Raw genomic sequence first — 15,675 nt, forward strand, 5'->3', positions numbered from 1 at the left:
ACCATAAACAAGACCAAAAGACAACCCTCAGAATGGGAGAAAATATTTGCAAATGAAGCAACTGACAAAGGACTAATCTCCAAAATTTACAAGCAGCTCATGCAGCTCAATATCAAAAAAACAAACAACCCAATCCAAAAATGGGCAGAAGACCTAAATAGACATTTCTCCAAAGAAGATATACAGATTGCCAACAAACACATGAAAGAATGTTCAACATCACTAATCATTAGAGAAATGCAAATCAAAACTACAATGAGGTATCACCTCACACCAGTCAGAATGGCCATCATCAAAAAATCTACAAACAATGAATGCTGGAGAGGGTGTGGAGAAAAGGGAACCCTCTTGCACTGTTGGTGGGAATGTAAATTGATACAGCCACTATGGAGAACAGTATGGAGGTTCCTTAAAAAACTAAAAATAGAACTACCACATGACCCAGGAATCCCACTACTGGGCATATACCCTGAGAAAACCATATTCAAAAAGAGTCATGTACCACAATGTTCACTGCAGATCTATTTACAATAGCCAGGACATGGAAGCAACCTAAGTGTCCATCGACAGATGAATGGATAAAGAAGATGTGGCACATATATACAATGGAATATTACTCAGCCATAGAAAGAAACGAAACTGAGTTATTTGTAGTGAGGTGGATGGACCTAGAGTCTGTCATACAGAGTGAAATAAGTCAGAAAGAGAAAAACAAATACCGTATGCCAACACATATATATGGAATCTAAAGAAAACAAACGGTTATGAAGAACCAAGGGTCAGGACAGGAACAAAGACACAGATGTGGAGAATGGACTTGAGGGCACGGGGACGGGGAAGGGTATTCTGGGACGAAGTGAGAGAGTGGCATGGACTTATATATATTACCAAAATAGATAACTAGTGGGAAGCAGCCGCATAGCACAGGGAGATCAGCTCGTGCTTTGTGACCACCTAGAGGGGTGGGATAGGGAGGGTGGGAGGGAGATGCAAGAGGGAGGATATATGGGGATATATGTATATGCACAGCTGATTCACTTTGTTATAAAGCAGAAACTAACACACCCTTGTAAAGCAATTATACTCCAATAAAGATGTTTAAAAAAAAGGCTTCCTAGCCAAAAATGAGATATGCCTCTCCAACACTTATTCAAATCTTCTTTACAATTTTAGGTGAAACATTATAGTTTTCAATATTCCTGGAGTATATATGGTGGTGGTTTTGTTAAACATGTTCTCCACTCCCTATGTTTCCAACTGGTTATTATTGGTACATAGTCTTTAAAAGCTATTGCTTTAGAATATATGTATTAGTATATAATATATATTAGTATGCTGTGTGTATATACATACATACACACACACACACACACACACACACGTGTATATACACACACATTCTTAACACTTGCCATTTTACCAAATTTTTTATTCAAGGAATTTAAGGTGATTTCCTTGCACACTGCATGTATGCAATGCTATCAGATACAAATTATGATAGTATACCTCTTATTGGGTTCACTTTTCTAACACTACTAGTTAACTAGTTAGTGCTTCTAAAACACTCTTAAAATAATGATACTGCTAGTCAATTTCTTCTCATTCTTGCCTTTATTTCTAGTATTTCACCACTAAATATTATTTAGTTCGTTTGTGATACGTATTTTATCGTGTTAAAGAAATATGCCTCTACACTTAATTAGCAGTTTATAATTTCAGCAAATGCCTATTCAACACTATCAAGAGAGACATATTATTTTACGTCTATTAAAATGATGAATTATAATAATGGAATTCCTAAAACTAAAACATTCTTGTATTCTTAGGATGGCCCTACTTGACTCTGCAAGTTAATTTTTAATAAAACATTACATACTACTGGCTAATCACTTGTTGTAGAATTTTTGTATTAATATTCTGCAGAAATTTTTCATGCTGTCTTTGTTAATTCTTGGTGTTTGTGTCATACTAAAAGTTCCAGGAAGTTTTATTTCCTACATAGTATAGAGAATTGGTTATAAGTTTAGATAGTAAGTAAAACTATCTAGGTTCAAATCTCAATTTTGCCACTTGCTAGTTGTATGACTCTGAACAAATTCTTCACCTCTCTAAGGTTGTTTTCTTAACTATAAAAACAAGACACAATTTAACTGAAGTAATTCAGGTGGAATTCCTAGAACAATACTTGTATCATGTATAAACTAAATAAATACTAACATCATTAATAGAAACCCTAGTATCCAATACAACTAGGAACAATAGTTGGCTAACTGAAAAAATGGGTTAGAGAAAATCATTACCAAAAAAAAAAAAGAAAAAGAAAGATACACAGATACATGATTTAAACATTTTATTTTTACTAAAAATGTATAAATGTGCATTTCCCAACTTTCTGACATAGGGCCATGGCCTTCTCTTTCATCAGAGGACTCACTGAATGGGATTCTGCATTAGCCAACTCTGTTAAGTCTTTGCAAAGCACTGCATCTGTCTATAGTTAATTAAACAACATATGTACAATAATAAAATGTTTGTATACAAAACGGGCAACAACTACCTCTTGGTCGTCATACTCTTCAACTGGTGGAATAAATACGTAGTCTTACTATAGAGTGGTAATCTACTAGCTGCAAATATTCAGCTTGCTATGTTATCAAGCTAGTATTATTTACAGATGGAATGTAGAGCATCAATTAGTCCAATAAGTCTGCTGAAGGGAAGGTTCACAGTACATGGGTATGTATGTGCCTTATACCAATATCGTCCCTAAAAATTCTCATCCATATTTTGAAACACTCATGCAAATCTTACAAGTTGCGAATTAATATTATTATATATGAAAACCAAAGCTCTTTTATAAAAAAGAAATTTATTTAAAATATTAAAGAGAAAGATGATTAACACGTAAGTCCTATGACCTAGGTCCTATAATAGGCTCCAAATAATGAAGACCTATGCTAGTGAGTATATGGATGTATTTTGGTATGTCTGCATATACATATACATATAAACACATGTGCATATACATATGTAAAAGAGTATTTCTTTAAAATATCCCCAAACATTAATTCTTCCATACTGCCACACTCCGAAAAAAACCAGAATCTACCATTCATTCTCTCCCCCCTCATATTTACTCCTCCTTCCCAGTCTTATCTTTAGGGACTCAAACACATTAATCTAATCACAAAATATCTAGGGACTTTAAGATCCTTAATTTTACTAGAACAATTATCAGAGTGCCTGCATTCTAGTTTCTCCTCCATTCAGCAATCATCAGCCTTCAACAGAAACATGATGTTCTCCTAGAAACACAAGCGTGAAAAAATTTTAATTTCCTACAGATATTACAAATATTAAAATCACAAGCTTACCTTATTAATTCTAGTTGTGCAAGCTCCTGATTTGCTTGAAATATAGGTTTTTTAGTGAAGAGTTCACCAAGGATACATCTAATGGGAAAAATATCCACCATTACCAAATGGTATGATTTTACTTCACTACCAAGTTTCAAGTAAATTAACCAGTCAATAAGCCTATCTTACCCACAGCTCCATACATCAATAGCTGGTGTGTATCTTTCTTCTCCCAGCAGCAGTTCAGGTGGACGGTACCATAAAGTGATGACCTTGTTAGTATATGGACGACTAAAAAACACAGAAAGCACTCTTTAGAGTCAGTATGTGTTAGAATAAGAGAAATTCTCTTAAGAAATATTATTTTGGCTCATCAAAGCAATCCTACAATCCTAACTAAAACTACTTTCATCTGCCTACAGACATGCTATGACATCTAATACAAGATCATAAAATACATCTGAAAGCAATGTGATTACCTGAAAAATTCCCTTAATATATAAAAATAAAAAGTTGTTGGCTTGTTTTAAGTGTAATACGGTCAAAGAAAAGATCTTTATACCAACTGTTGGCATTGATGATTTTGACCAAATCTGGCAAATCACTAATGTATGGCAAGATACAGTTCAAACTGTAACCACCTAACAAAAGTTTTCAACTGGGCATATCTTTCCTTGGCAATATCTCATTGATTTTAACGCACTTTGGTATGTGAATAGAAAGTACAGAAATGTAGACTGTAGTAGTTCGGGTCTACTCTGCCAGGAACCACTAGCGATAGGTAAGATACTTTATCAGATGATTCCTTTGTCACCTTCTAACAATGAGGACATATATATATATATATATATATATATAGATATAGATATAGATATATATACTACTACCATGTTGTCATAGAAGATATTATCTAGTAAGCTGTATAAGTGTTTTCACTCCTCTGAGAATGATCCTATTGTAGCTGATTCACATGAGTAAAGACAGTCTAAGAAGTTAGAGGCAGTTCTTCGACTGTTCTGTGTGATCACGTATGTCTTTAGGTCAATTCTAAACTTCTCTTCCTTTCCAAATATCCTCCAAATCACAAGGATGCAAAGGCTATATCATAGGAAATTTCCCAGAATGGCTGTATTCCAAGCCCAGTTACCTGAGGTTGGCCTGGACCCGGACCAGTTTGGGGAAGGAAAAAAAGGAGCATATAATTTATAAAGCAGTTCCCTCTTGCCAACTGTAGGTCTGAAGTTCCAGGCAGCCTAAGACCTGAGTAGCCTGCTCCCACACTGCCAAATTTCTCCAAATAATTTAAACACTTAGACTGTAAGCCATCGAGGACACCACCGCATTACCACAGATAGGACTATAGTAATAGTGTGCCAAAGCCAGGAAAAAAGGATACTTGACTTTGGTATAAATTGTGAAAAGAGAAGATAGTCTAAGAAGTATGTTTTCAATAGCCAACTAGGATTAGATTTTTCTAACATTATTAAATTACTTTTCTTAGTGATTTTTGCTTGTTTTTACTAGCATCACTTATCTTCACATAACGAGGAAATCTTTTAAACTCTAGCTATGCTAATTAAGCTGGATTTAATCATTTAAAAATATGTTCACCTCTTTATGTCTTAACACCTTTTAAATTTGAAATTCCTTCCCATTTTTCTCATTCAAATCTGTAGCTCCTTTAAAACATGGTGAAAGACCCATCTCCTTAAAGTCTAATCTTTTATTAACAACAGATTTATTTTTAAAGAAAGATTTGTTTTCATATTCTTAAATTTACACCATATTTACCACTGTAATGAACTATTTTGTTTTCTCTATGTTCCCAGAAAAATCAAAAGACCTCAGAGACCATTCTTTATTATGAAAAAAATAGTACCCACACACTAAGCCCAGAACAATGTTGGGCATAGGGCAGACCTTTTACTATATATGGCCCTGCAACTTTAGGTGACATATGAATTAGCTGGGTGGGGGAACAAAGTTTGAGAAAATTATGATAAGCAGTTTTCTAAAATATTTCAAAGATCTATGAGCATGTGAAACGTATGGTCTTGCTACTAAGGTACAACTAGGTATCTACAGTCTCAAGAAAAATGTTTAAACTAATGTAAATCTGTCAGTAAATAGTTAATTTTTTATCTTTTTATGTTAAGAAATGTTTTAAAATATATTTAAAAAAAATAAAAGTCTGCTGTATTATATGGAGAAATTACACAAATTAAGGTTAGTAAATTTTATATTTAAATAAAAGATTATTTTATTTGTGTGTTAAAAAGAAACAACAGATCCAAAATGGAGTTACTTGTGTTAACGCCCACACCAGCAAACCAAGACTTACTACCTAACCTAACTGCAGATTCAGCCCCTCCCAGGAAAGGCATCTTAACCAATCGGTCTGGAATTTCCTGGTCAGCACTAGTGAGGTCACCTGCCACACAGACCCCTCCCATCCCTTAAAGGAAAGTGACCTTGCCATGGCCAATCTGCTTTCTGCTAGTATAACTTTCTTGTCCCTGCCCCCTTCTGCCTTTAAAAACCTTCCATTTTGTATAGCTCCTCGGAGCTCCCTTCTACTTACTAGATGGGATGCGGCCTGAGTCAGGAAGTGTTTAATAAAACCAATTAGATCTTTGAATTTACTCAGCTGAATTTTGTTTTTTAACTGTATGATATATCAAGTTCTAGGCAACATTTAAACACAGCCATCTTTAGCAGTTAAAATTAGACCAGTTCACTTTTTCATTAACTCTCATCAAATTCAGAAGTGAAAATATTTAGTACATTTTCAAAAATGATTAAACACAGAGCTAGATGAACTATACTTCTAGGTGTACAGCAAAAGTACTTAATGTATACCAATTAATAGCTTTTCCAAATATATCCAAATGCTCAGTTTCTGTCAGAAGAAAAATAAGAACTACGTAAAGACTGGAAACATTCAACAGTAAAATTTGACATAGAAAGCTCAATTTTAAAACACTAATATAATCTCTAAATTGTGGAAATCCTTTCATTTATGAAGTAAATAAATATTCATACTGATATATATTTTTTGTAAAACAAAGCACCATCCCAACATTTCTCTTTACAATCAATGAAATATCAACAGAATAGAGATCAAAGATAATCTGCTCAGTAATAGATTCCAACACTTTGCCCTTCAGGGGAGGTGTGACACAGTTATGGCCTTCCGGACCCTACTACGCACCACAAGCAGCACTGTATTCCTAACAAGGCGAGCACTGCCCTAAGGGTACAGCCCCAGGCTGGCAGGCAGCTCAGCCTCCTGTCTGGTCTGAATAGGTAAAAGGCAAACAGATGATCAGAGCAAGATTTTAGGCCCTTGAAGTCTTTGGAGATTCTGGATAATCCAAATTAAAATTCACAAACCACAGTTGATAACTCTGTTAAAGACCCTTCTAAGAAATGAAAAAAAAATCATATAATAGGAAATACCTAAATTAGCTTTCAAATGCTTCACTTTTCCAACAATACATAAAGTCTACACATTTCTTTTAGAGCATAACTTATATTTTTGAGAAAAACATGGAAAGAGTTCAGCTAGCTAAGTTCATCGTATGCCCAAATGCCATGTCTCCTTCAGAATCCACTACGTAAACACCTACCAAAACTACAAAAGAAATTTGGGACCTATTTTTAACACCAACCCAACTTCTAAGGTCAAAAACCCAGGAGTCATCCTTGTTTCCTTTTTCCTTCAAATCTCACATCTAATCTATCAACAACTTCTGTCAACGCTACATCCAAATAGGTCCTAAATGCAACCATCTCCCACGATTTCAAGGAAATCTGAGCCACTACCAACTTTAAGTCAGAGCCACTATTATCTTTTTTCTGGTACTACCGCAACCGTCTCTTTACTAGTTTCCTTGCCTCTATCTCTAGCTTTCGCCCCCCACTTTTAAGTTTTTTAAGCGTAAAACCAAGTCGTATCAGTTAGTTGCTTAAACTGTCCAGTGATCTCCCACTGCAACTAAATAAAATTTATACTTTACCTCAGGTGATAAGACTATACCCTGGAGTATCTCACTTCCTATTTTTACACTGGGCAACATCTTGGCCCCCTTAAACTTTCCAAGTCTGTTTCCAGGGCTTGCAGTTGCTGAGTTCCTTCTACTTGGAATGTTATCTGCCTAGATCTTCATTAAGTTATCCTCTTCTCATCACTCAGGTCTTAGCTCAATTTTACTTCTCAAAGAATTCTATCCTAACTGCCTTAGCCAAAATTACCCAAGCAGCCACCCCCAAGCTCACAGTATCCCTACAGACACTATTTTATTTGCTTTGTAGCACTTGGTACTTTAAATTCTTTCCGCTATCCAACAGGTTCGTTGTCTACCTTCTTTCATGACTATGTAATGAGACCAGGGATTGATCTGTCTTTCATATCTCTACTACATAGCCAATAGGTATTACCTAGGTCAGTGTCTGGCATACAGTAAGTACTTATCAATATTTTTAATCAACTGATTTATGCCATAACTACATAACAATAAACACAGTCTTTTTCCTCATGCCATCTCCCCATTCCCTTCTAATTTTACCCTACTTTCCTCCTTTTGATTCTTTCTCAGAAAAATAACTTAAATTTCTGTATCATAACATTGCTACAGAAAAACATAAGTAATTTTTTTCCAATTGATGTTACCTTAGGATCACTTGTGCATTCTCATTACACATGCAAATTTAGAAGTCCTGCAAGTACGTGTATCTTAACATATCCAAAAGGAAATTTATCATCTTCTGCCGTAAACCTGCTTCCCGTTTCCTGTCTCAGCAAACAGCATCACAGTTTATGGCAGAGATTGCTAAGCTGTCTTCTAAAATCTGTTCTTCCTTTCTTCAATGGGAGCTGCCCACCTACACTACATTTCCCACCCTCACTGCAGTTAGGTGTGGCCACATGACCAAGTTCTCGCCAAAGGAACGTGAACACAGGTGCCATTTCTTGGCCTGGCTCACAACACCCCTCCCGCCTCTTTTCTAGCTTCTAGCTGACAGACATGGTGATAGACTTGGAAAGCATGTGAAGAAAGGCAGCAAATCTTCCAATATAGATCTTTAAATGACTGTATGAAGCAGAGTCACCATTTGATCAAACAATATGGTGAAATATTATCTATTGTGCAGCAAGGTAAAGTAACAACTGCTCCAGATTACTGAGTGAGAAATATAAACTTCTTATTCTTTAAGCCACTGAATTCTGAGGTTCTCTTTGTTGCAAGTTTAGCTTCTCCTAATTAATAAACCACTTATGCAATTCCTTAAGCAGAAATCTTACTGTAGGGGTAAAGGCAGGGATATGTCTACCAACACAATAGTCAACCATCAAGTTCTAACGATTCTGTATCTTATGATATAATTCATCTCCATCTTTCCAACACCTATGCCCATTGCCTAGTTAAACCCATAATTATCCTACCTAGGTTTTCTTTTTTTTTAATAATCACTACTTTTTTTTTTTTTTTTGATGTGGACCATTTTTAAAGTCTTTATTGAATGTGTTACAATATTGCTTCTGTTTTATGTTTTGGTTTTTTGGCCACGAGGCACGTGGGATCTTAGCTCCCCGACCAAGGATCAGACCCACACCCCCTGCAATAGAAGGCGAAGTCTTAACCACTGGACCGCCAGGGAAGTAAGTCCCCCATATCCTACCTAGGTTTATTGCAACAGCTTTCTAACTGATTGCCCTCGCTTGCAGACTTACAAGGTCAATCTACTTTCCAAAGTGCAGTCAAAGTGATAGTATAAAATAAAATGCCAACGTTTACACCTTCAATACACACTGCTGCCTCTGGGAGAATATCCACACAAGACCTACAAAATTATTACTTGGTTCTTGCTCTGCCCACACTGAACTATCAGTTTCCTGAGAAGGCTGAGCAAATGCTCATTTTCTAGAGCTAGGAGATAGAGCCAGGGAGAGAACAGAGGTGGCAAAAAAACTTTCAAGAAGATAGTGGTGCTGTAATTATATTTTAAATGTTTTAAATAAACATTTTAAATAAGCTTTTTAATGTACTTTTTAAAGTTAACACTGACAAAAGACAATGAAAATGATTGTTTTATTAAAGTCAAGGAAAAACTCATGATAATTTACTCAAAACTCTTACAAAATAGGTGCCATACCTCACTTTTTACCTTAGGGCTTAATGAGGAAAAAGCAAACACTGAGAAAGTATGCAGACAGAAGGACTTTAATCATGAAAGAAAATTCCAAGGTGGGTGGAGTTAGCAGAGAATAAAGCCAATCTCAAATCACCCAATTCAATATTCGCTTATAGTATTATGAAGAAAATATTCCATGGTATGATTAGGTTGTTGTGTTTACCAATGTAAAGACAGAAGTATAAGACACTGAAACTGTTTTGAAACTAGGACATTTAAATCCCAAGAAAACTAAAGTACTGATATAATAATGAAAATAGATCATCCAAAGTTAGACAAATAAATAAAAACCAGAATCCTCAAAATTGAACATTTAGAACTTGGGCTACTAGGTTTGGCTACCCACTGTCAACATCCTAAAGACGGTCTTGTTTACATCACAAAGAGAAAACACAAACTGATGTGACATCACACATACGATGTTTTTTTTTTCTTTCATGGACTAAAAAAAAAATTACATTATTGAGATATCTACCCAGTCTTTTCACAAAAAACAAATTCATCCCTACTGAAAAAGAAACAGGATGGAAAAACATATAGTGAGGTTCTTAGGTGTTACAGAATAAATTAAGGGCTTCCCTGGTGGCGCAGTGGTTGAGAATCTGCCTGCCAATGCAGGGGACATGGGTTCGAACCCTGGTCTGGGAAGATCCCACATGCCGCGGAGCAACTAGGCCCGTGAGCCACAATTACTGAGCCTGCGCGTCTGGAGCCTGTGCTCCGCAACAAGAGAGGCCGCGATAATGAGAGGCCCCGCGCACCGCGATGAAGAGTGGCCCCCACTTGCCACAACTAGAGAAAGCCCTCGCACAGAAACGAAGACCCAACACAGCCATAAATAAATAAAATAAATAAAATAGTGTTAAAAAAAAAAAAAAAAGACAGAATAAATTAATACTTTAAAAAAAAAACCCTAAAAATAGAAAAAGAACCACTCCAATTTATTCCCACAATTAAAGTTAAATCCCAAGCAATAATTCCATAACCTAGCAAAACACACACACATAAAATCCCTCTGACATTAAATTAGAAAAAGAAAACAGTAACTCCAACAAGCTGTTCCTCTTGGACGGCTAGAAACTACCTTTGTAAAAATCCAGAAATAATGGTCTCGACATTAAATATTCTGAATTTCAACTTCTACTGAATATCTTCATCTGTAAATAAGTCTCATTAACAGTTTTTGAAAAGAGAGCAGACACTATTTCTTTGTCTACTAGGGAAGTGGCACCACCACCAGCAATACTTCTTTTATTTTTCAAACCTTCTACTTTAATGTGGTTAACAAGATATTAAAGTGTAAAGTCATCATAAAACTTTCATGTGAAATCTCAGGTAATTTTAAATATTTGATGCTATCAAAATATTTCACATCTATAGACTTTATTAGATACATAAGGAGCTTTAAGGGAGATTCAGAAATGGAAATATCACACAACTTGCCGGAAGACTAAATGAGCATACTTCATTTGGCAAAAATAAAATATAATATTTGAAGGGCCAACAATTAATATTAATATAATTAATATAACATTTGAAGGATCAGAATTAATCAAGCAGTTACTATGAATGTGTTTTATGCTTTAAGGCATATAAAACACAAAAGTTTAAAATAATGATCCCTGTCTTTAAACTACAATTCTAGCTCTAGTGAAAAGATAAGAACAAAAGTAAAAAGACCAGCACTAAGGAGGCAATTTTAATTCTGAATATAATTTCATCTAGTCCCTGGACAAGCAGCAAGAGGTAATTCTTCCATTCACACCCTACATAGGTTTGGGAAAATTTAGTTTTGGTTTTAATGGCAATTTTATGAAAAGCCACTAGATGGCGATATTGCCTTCAAAAATGTTTAAAAAGCTATTTTGTTCACGGTAACTTTCAGGACCAGGAAAGAAAGGTTTTCCAATACACTATAAATATCTTAGAGATTTGAAATCCTTCATCTTAAAGTTGAGAATAATGACGTACAGAGATATTAAGTGACTTGTCCAATATTTCAAAACTGGTAAAATGGAAATGCCAGGACTAGAGCCAAAGTTTCCTGATTTAGGCCTAAGGATTTTGAGTTCCTTCCATTAAAAAAGTAAATGTGTTAAGTTATAGTTTCTTCTCTAGAAAGTGAAATTAATTTCAACTTACATGTAAAGTACATATTTTTTCATATGAGACGGTCACATAAAGAGAAAAAGATACTCCATTACTTGGAAAAGCACTGTAGCAAAGACTTGGTAAAATAAGAACTCAGAAGAGGATTTATCACTGTGGCTAAAAGTCCTGGGGAAAGTTGGACTTAAAACAGCTACTAAAAAACTGAACAGATATGAAGAAATGAGGCAAAAACCTCCGTACTCAAGTTCTATATTTCCCAAGGCCAAATAGAGCAAAGCATGAATACTGATGTTCAAAACAAGAAAATGATTCTTCAAGTTTAAAGGAATCATTTTCCCCCCTAATTTTAGCCCAGTGGTTCGCCTTTCCTCTATTGTAGCACACATGACAGAGGAGATCCATACTGGTCACCTACAACCCCATGCTCAATTCCTACATACTAGCTGTAGCTCCAACAAGTTTTCCTCAAATTCAAAACAGATATACTGGGACCTCCCTGGTGGTGCAGTGGTGAAGAATCCGCCTGCCAACGCAGGGGACACGGGTTTGATCCCTAGCCTGGGAAGATCCCACATGCCGTGGAGCAACTAAGCCCATGCACCACAGCTACTGAGCCTGCGTTCTAGAGCCCACGAGTCACAACTACTGAGCCCACGTGCCACAGCTACTGAAGTCCGTGCACCTAGAGCCCGTGCTCCACAACAAGAGAAGCCACCGCAATGAGAAGCCCGCGCACTGCAATCAAGAGTAGCCCCTGCTCACCGCAACTAGAGAAAACCCAGGCGCAGCAACAAAGACCCAATGTAGCCAAAACTAAAAATAAATTAATTTTTAAAAAAAAAGATATACCAAATCAAATAAGTGAGAGAGATGTAACTGATGCTATACAGTGATAAGCTGAAATCTGCTCTATTTTGAAAAAAACAAGAAACCCTACAATAATTTCTTGAACACTTCATTCTATCTGTAATAGCTAATTACTTAGAAAATACTTCAAAAAATATTTGGATGGGGGTATTATGGTTTCTTTCTGCTTATGATAAAGAAATATGGATGGAAATCATTTGCTGTATGTTTATTTCAAGAAATATCTAGAAAACTTGGGATAATACAGTGATTCTGCTAAAGGCAGTGAATTTCAGTATGTTATTAAAATTTACTAGAACAGTATGTGTATTTTAAAGTCATTCCATTAAATTAAGCCTACTTCTCTGATTTTAAAGAAACTGGAATTATTTGAATCTGAAAAAGAGTAGTTTTAAAGATGTACATAACCCTGAAGGATATTTGCTTATAAAACCAAATGATACACCAAGTTTTTAACTTATAAATTTGATTAAGCAGAAAATTTCAGCATACATTACCTGAAGATGCAAAGTTATGGGATTTTAAATTTCCTACTTCCTTAAGTTCAAAATTCTTATATCAATTCAGCAAGGCAATGGGGACCAAGGTTCAGTGAACACGCCACACCCCTGACACTCCATTGAAACCCAACATTCCATTTTAAAAGAGAAAAAAAAAAAATCAATGGGAAAATGGATTTTGACATATAAAATTTGGCTCTACAGTCAGTTCTTCCGGAACATATCTATTTCAACGTGAACAAATATCTGCATAAAAAGAATCTATGAGATGGAAAATGGTAATTTAGCTGTTCTCCATCTCCACAGAAACCTAACATGAAAACAAGAAGAAAGGGATTTATAGTCAAAGTATGATAGACATATACTTCTATTAAGAAAGGATAACCAAACTACAGTGAAATCTCAGTTAACCAGCTAAGCAGGTAGAATCCTTAATTAAGAAGAATTTCCCCCTAAAGAACAGTCATTGAAATTTAGTCATTCAAAAAGTACACTTCAAGTGAAGTTTTGGATTAAGTATACGTAAGGACCAATTTATTTTTTTCCTTCAAATTCTATCAAAAGGCACTATTATACACAATGAAAAGAATAAATAATTGGGAGTTGGAAACTTTGAGCTATACACTCTTGATGATACTAACAAATATTTTTGGATCTTTCAAGTCACTCAACCCTTTCTAGGTCTCTGTTTTCTCAAACGCAAAATGAGGGTTAGAGCTGTTAAGCTCTAGAACAACTTCAAACAAACAAACAAGCAAAAACATACAACCTTTTCTTAAAATAAAATATTAATTAAAAGTGTAGTAAGTTACAACAAAGGCCGAAAAGCTCTGCCTAAAGTAGGTACAGGGCACTGGAGCCCTGTCCGTAACAAGCTGTCCGTACCACAGTCTGAGCTTAACAGAACTCTAATGTATCCAAAACATACCATTTAAAAACCTCTAAACACTAAAAATAATTTTCAGAATTATTTCACAGGCGCTGCAAGATTAAAAAACACACAAATTTTTTACTCTTAAAAAAAAATTCAAAAAGGGGATTTTTTTTTCAACTAACCAGAAACTGGCAAAGATTCAGTGAACATAAATAACTATTGCTAAGAACTCCAATTAACCGATATTTTATTATATCCAATTATGATTACACTAAATAAATTATAGAACTGTAATAAGGAATTTATAAATATATGTATATATATTATATATGTATAAAGAAATAATGCTGTCTGACAAGAAAGGAATGGGCTAATAAACTGGAGATATTAAACCCAGTTAATTTCATAGTTTATATAAAATTCCCTACTTCACAAAAATACTTTATTTTGAAATTACATATTATTCTTCTAAGAATAATCCTAATAAGACAAATCAATTTCACTACCATCAGGCACAAAAGGAGCCAAATGGGATACGAATCCCTAACTTTAGCCACAGAAGCTCCACACAAAGAAGTTATACACTGAACTTCCTCACAATAGTTTGTTTAAATAAAAGGTTCTAGGGAGTTTAAAACAAACACACATATTTATATATCGATATAACTATAGTTAAAAAACAAAGTTTTAAGTAAGTCCAAAATAATAATTAAAACAAAATATACAAGTTTAAACATGTAACATAAAAAGCATTTACTAAGGTTTTTCATTAAACACAAAAATTACAAACATCTTAACGTCTGGACATGCATTAGAAATTTAAGCATGAATTTTATTTAAAAATTCCTAAGTTCATTTAAGAAACATTTATAATGGCACATTTTAAAAGAAATTATATTTACCTCTAAGTATTAAAAAATCTATTATTTTTACATTGATTTAATGTATAAAATTTTGTAATTAAAATAATCAATCCAACATGGTATAAAATTTCATTATTTCATGTATTTAACCATGAAAAGAAAATTTCCCTTTTGTTAAAAAATAAACTATCAATAAGGTATTCTTAATATAGCTTCTAAAACTGGTCACTAATGTCTATAATATTCATTTGAAAATATTCTTACCTTTCTTCTGAGCTATACAATCGAGCAAGTCCAAAATCTGCAAGTTTTATCTGCCCTCTGGTGGAAGTAAGATAAAATGAACAAAAAATATTAGTCTACTCTGAATTGATAGTACACATTCATGTTCTATTCCTAGAACTAACCAAAAATTCACTGATACAACTGAAACTTCGATTATACTGCAGTACCCAAGGTTCTACAGGAAAAGGCAAATAGATAAACTCACAACAATATAAGGCAAAAGTTAGTACTTTTCTTTGGATAATTTCAGCTACTACTACACTAGTACTGTTGTTACATTATTATGATATATATATATATATATATAGTATATTATTATATATAGTAATAATAGTACTAATATAACAGTTTCTCAGTACTATTTAGTTCCTATTTAGAAAAGTACACTTCAATGAAAATAAAACAAAATGAGGTAATTCATACTACTTTGGTAATAAGACAAATTACTTGTTCAATTCCAGCCAATAATGCACAAGAAATGAATCACATCATTTTAAATTTATGTTTAATTTTCCAGTTCTTAGAGTGACATGGTGCTCTATAGAACACTTTCTACTGACTAAAATCAGGACCAGGCATGCCTCACTTAAACCAACAAAGAGTACCGATTACAAGAGAATTAT

At 34.4% G+C, this 15,675-nt stretch overlaps 1 protein-coding gene across 2 annotated transcripts in view; it reads right to left on the reverse strand.

Moving 5' to 3' along the window:
- Positions 1 to 15,675, reverse strand: part of CDK13 (cyclin dependent kinase 13) — a 114,743-nt gene that overhangs the window by 26,804 nt on the left and 72,264 nt on the right. For both annotated transcript variants that reach the window (XM_068550346.1, XM_068550347.1), the window contains exons 7-9: positions 15,032 to 15,088; positions 3,546 to 3,647; positions 3,375 to 3,452 (exon numbers count right to left, since the gene is read on the reverse strand). In XM_068550346.1, the coding sequence (XP_068406447.1) occupies positions 3,375 to 3,452; positions 3,546 to 3,647; positions 15,032 to 15,088 (237 nt within the window). The remainder of the gene's footprint in view (positions 1 to 3,374; positions 3,453 to 3,545; positions 3,648 to 15,031; positions 15,089 to 15,675) is intronic.

This window comes from Eschrichtius robustus, chromosome 8 (genome assembly GCF_028021215.1).
Source record: "Eschrichtius robustus isolate mEscRob2 chromosome 8, mEscRob2.pri, whole genome shotgun sequence".
NCBI classification, from domain to species: Eukaryota; Metazoa; Chordata; class Mammalia; order Artiodactyla; family Eschrichtiidae; genus Eschrichtius; species Eschrichtius robustus.